The sequence below is a fragment of the Salvelinus sp. IW2-2015 genome, unplaced genomic scaffold (genome assembly GCF_002910315.2).
Source record: "Salvelinus sp. IW2-2015 unplaced genomic scaffold, ASM291031v2 Un_scaffold7898, whole genome shotgun sequence".
NCBI lineage: Eukaryota > Metazoa > Chordata > Actinopteri > Salmoniformes > Salmonidae > Salvelinus > Salvelinus sp. IW2-2015.
In genome coordinates this window covers 6,917-10,354 of record NW_019949158.1, presented here as the reverse complement: position 1 = coordinate 10,354, position 3,438 = coordinate 6,917, and the positions used below count along the sequence as shown (strand labels likewise).

Here is a 3,438-nt window from a genome sequence, read left to right as displayed (position 1 = left end):
GTCTGTGTGCACCAGGGTGTGTGAGCAGAGGTGATGGATGTACCTTATTGAGTGGGTCTGTGTGCACCAGGGTGTGTGAGCGAAGGTGAGGGATGTTGAGTGCTCTGAACTGGCTCTCCCACAGTGAGGTCCATGCTCCGTATGAGTCCACCACTCTGAAGGCCAGCGGAGGGCAGGATGAAACTGACTCTGGGTCTGGAGCGGTCTGCTCCTCGGGCTCGGCTGTCTGCTGTCCTGGGACATATTACASACCTGTCAACRAGACAGCATCACCAGCAGAATGGTGTGAACTGGAGAYACTAAAYMACAGTCTATACTGTGTCTACTTCAAATMAAGCCMACACCTTCAACCTCGACTAAAAAAGCACTTTCAATGGAGKTGTTCTTTTTAGTCTAGAGACTGGGTCTGGGCCCGGCTTGGYGCGGCCTGCTCCTCGGCTGGCTGTRGTCCTGGGGATGGGGAGACATTAGAGACCTGTCAAACAGAGAGCACTAACAGCATGCTGTACACTATATGTGTAGAGASATTAGAGAGGAATGTCTCTCCTAACTGAAATCAAGAAAGGCCAAAATGTGAGGTAAAACATCTGTCTACTTTATGGGATGTTTTCCTGGACCCAGATCACGCCGACGTCTAGCCCCTGACTAAAACGCCCTTTAATAAACATTCACTCTTTAGCCTGGCAACAGGCTTCATCTGGGCCCTTTATGAAAAGCTTATGTAAAAACATTGAGCTGTAGTGTAGTTAGCCTCACTGGTAGCTCCTCCTCTCTTSTTCTTAGAGCGGCTGGTCTTGGCCCTGCCCTGGCTGAGCTGGATCCCCTGGAGGATGTCTGTGTTGGGGGGAGGTGGGGACAGGGCCTGGTCTGGACAGGACAGCAGGGTGGCCAGGGTCAGGGCATGGGGTCCTCCACCTATTATTAGGACGTCCAACATCACACGGCTGTAAATCAAATGTAAAAAACAACATTCTAATCATTGCGGTAAACAACAGGTGTAAACAACAGTGACATGCTGCCTGACGTCCTTCCCAACCAATACAACAGGTTGTAACTAACAGTGAAATGCTTCTGACGGTCTTCCCACCACATACAGAGAGACAGAAAATAGAAATAATAGAAGATAATAACACAAGGATAAATCCACAATGGAAGTAACAATAACTTGGCTATTATACACAGAGTACCAGTAACTGAGTCAATGAAACTGACTATTATACACGAGTACCCAGTACAGAGTCAATGATAACTTGCCTATATACACAGAAGTAACCAGTACATAGTCAATATAACTTGGCTATATACACAAAGTTACCAGGTACAGAGTCAATGATAACTTGGCTATATACCACACTAGTACCAGGACAGAGTCAATGATAACTTGGCGATATACACAGGAGTACCAGTACAAGTCAAATGATAACTTGACTATAACACAGGTACCAGTTAACAGATCAATGAATAACTTGGCTATACTACACAGAGTACCCAGTACGAGTCCATGTGCACAGGACGAGGTAATTTGATGTAGGAAAGTACCATATAGGTAAGGTTTAAGTGACTAGTTAAAACAGAAGAGCAGTGATGATCAAGAGTTAGTGTAAAAAATAGTTTTCAGTAGTCAGGTAGCCTATTTAACTAACTATTTAACTAACTATTTAACTAAACTATTTAGCTAACTATTTACAGTACTTATCGCTGGGGATAAAACTGCTGCATATAAACACACACACACACACACACACACACACACACACCAACACACACACACACACACACACACACACACACACACCACACCACACCACAACACAACACACACACACACACACACACACACACACACACCACACTCAAACACACACACACAAACACCAACTGTCATCCTCTGAACTCTCCACTGCAAAGTACAACCGAGCAAAACAGTGAGTGATGTTAAAAACCACTAAAGCCTTCCAGAAGATCCTGCCCCTACAGGAATGTGTGGCAGTTTAACATTTCCTGCCAACACACAAGCCTACTGCTTCAGATATTATTTTCACTTACCATAGGCTAGTTGATCAATTGAGTACCTAAAAAAGTACCAAGACAAAGTAAACACATACACAGAGTAACCTCGTTGAACTTTCAGTATCTGTCAACTCAGTTTGTCAAAACAAAAACAAAACACAAAACACAGTACCTTTATTAAGAGTCCAGTGCTGTTCAACTCAGTTTGTCAAAATACGTAAAAGCCTCCAACAATCATAGTGTGGTCAACATTAAAACATGTCAACATATACTAAAGCTGAAAACGAATTTATACTAAAGGCTGAAAACAATTTATACTAAAGTTGAAAACAATTTATAACTAAGCGGATGAAAAACAATTTATGACTAAGGCTGAAAACAATTTTATTTTACTAACTGGAAAAAACAATTTATACTAAGCTAAACAATTGATACAAGCTGAAAACCAATGATATACTAAGGCTGAAAACCAATGTATTACGAAGGCTTGACAACAATTTTATACTAAGGCTGAAAACAACATATACTAAGCTGACAACAATTTATACTAAGGCTGAAAACAAGGTATTACTAAGGCATGAAAACAATTTATTATAAGGCTGAAAACCAATTAATACTTAAGGCTGAAAACATTTATACTAAGGCTGACAACAATATTATACTAAGGCTGAAAAACAAGTAATACTAAGGCTGAAAAACAATATACTAAGGCTTTGAAAAACAACATATGACTAAAAAGCTGAAAAGCAACATATACTAAGGCTGAAAACAATTTATCTAAGGCTGACAACAATTGTATACTAAGGCTGAAAACAATTTATACTAAGGCTGACAACAATTATACTAAGCTGAAAACAATGTATTACTAAGGCTGAAAACAAATTTATACTAGGCTGACAACAACATATACTAAAGCTGAAAGAGCAATTTATACTAAGGCTCAGAAAACAATGTTACTAAAAGCGGGTGGAAAACAACAATACTAAAGCTAAAACAATTTATACTAAGCTGAAAAAATGTATACTAAGGCTGAAAAACAATTATACTAGGCTGACAACAAGTGTTATATAAGGCTGAAAACAATGTATACTAAGGCTGAAAACAATTTATACTAAGCTGAAAACAATTTATTACTAAGGCTGACAACAATTTTATACTAAGGCTGAAAACAATTTATACTAAGCTGTGAAACGAATGTGATACAAGGCTGAAAACAATGTATACTAAGCTGAAAACAACATAGACTAAAGCGGCTGAGCAACAACACTTATACTAAGGCGTGACAACAAACAGATACTAAAGGCTGACAACAACATAAGTACTAAGCTGAAAACAACATAACTAAGGCTGAAAACAATTTATACTAAGCGTGAAACAACATATACTAAGGCTGACAAAACAAATTTATACTAAAGCTTGAAAACAATT

At 39.2% G+C, this 3,438-nt stretch overlaps 1 protein-coding gene across 1 annotated transcript in view; it reads right to left on the bottom strand.

Annotated features, from left to right (window-relative positions):
- zgc:113276 (uncharacterized) overlaps positions 1 to 940 on the bottom strand; it is a 13,760-nt gene extending 12,820 nt beyond the window's left edge. The window contains exons 1-2 of the mRNA XM_070442326.1: positions 757 to 940; positions 44 to 234 (exon numbers count right to left, since the gene is read on the bottom strand). Coding sequence (XP_070298427.1) covers positions 44 to 234; positions 757 to 937 — 372 coding nt within the window. The 5' untranslated portion in view covers positions 938 to 940. The remainder of the gene's footprint in view (positions 1 to 43; positions 235 to 756) is intronic.
- Between the last annotated feature and the right edge of the window lie 2,498 nt (positions 941 to 3,438).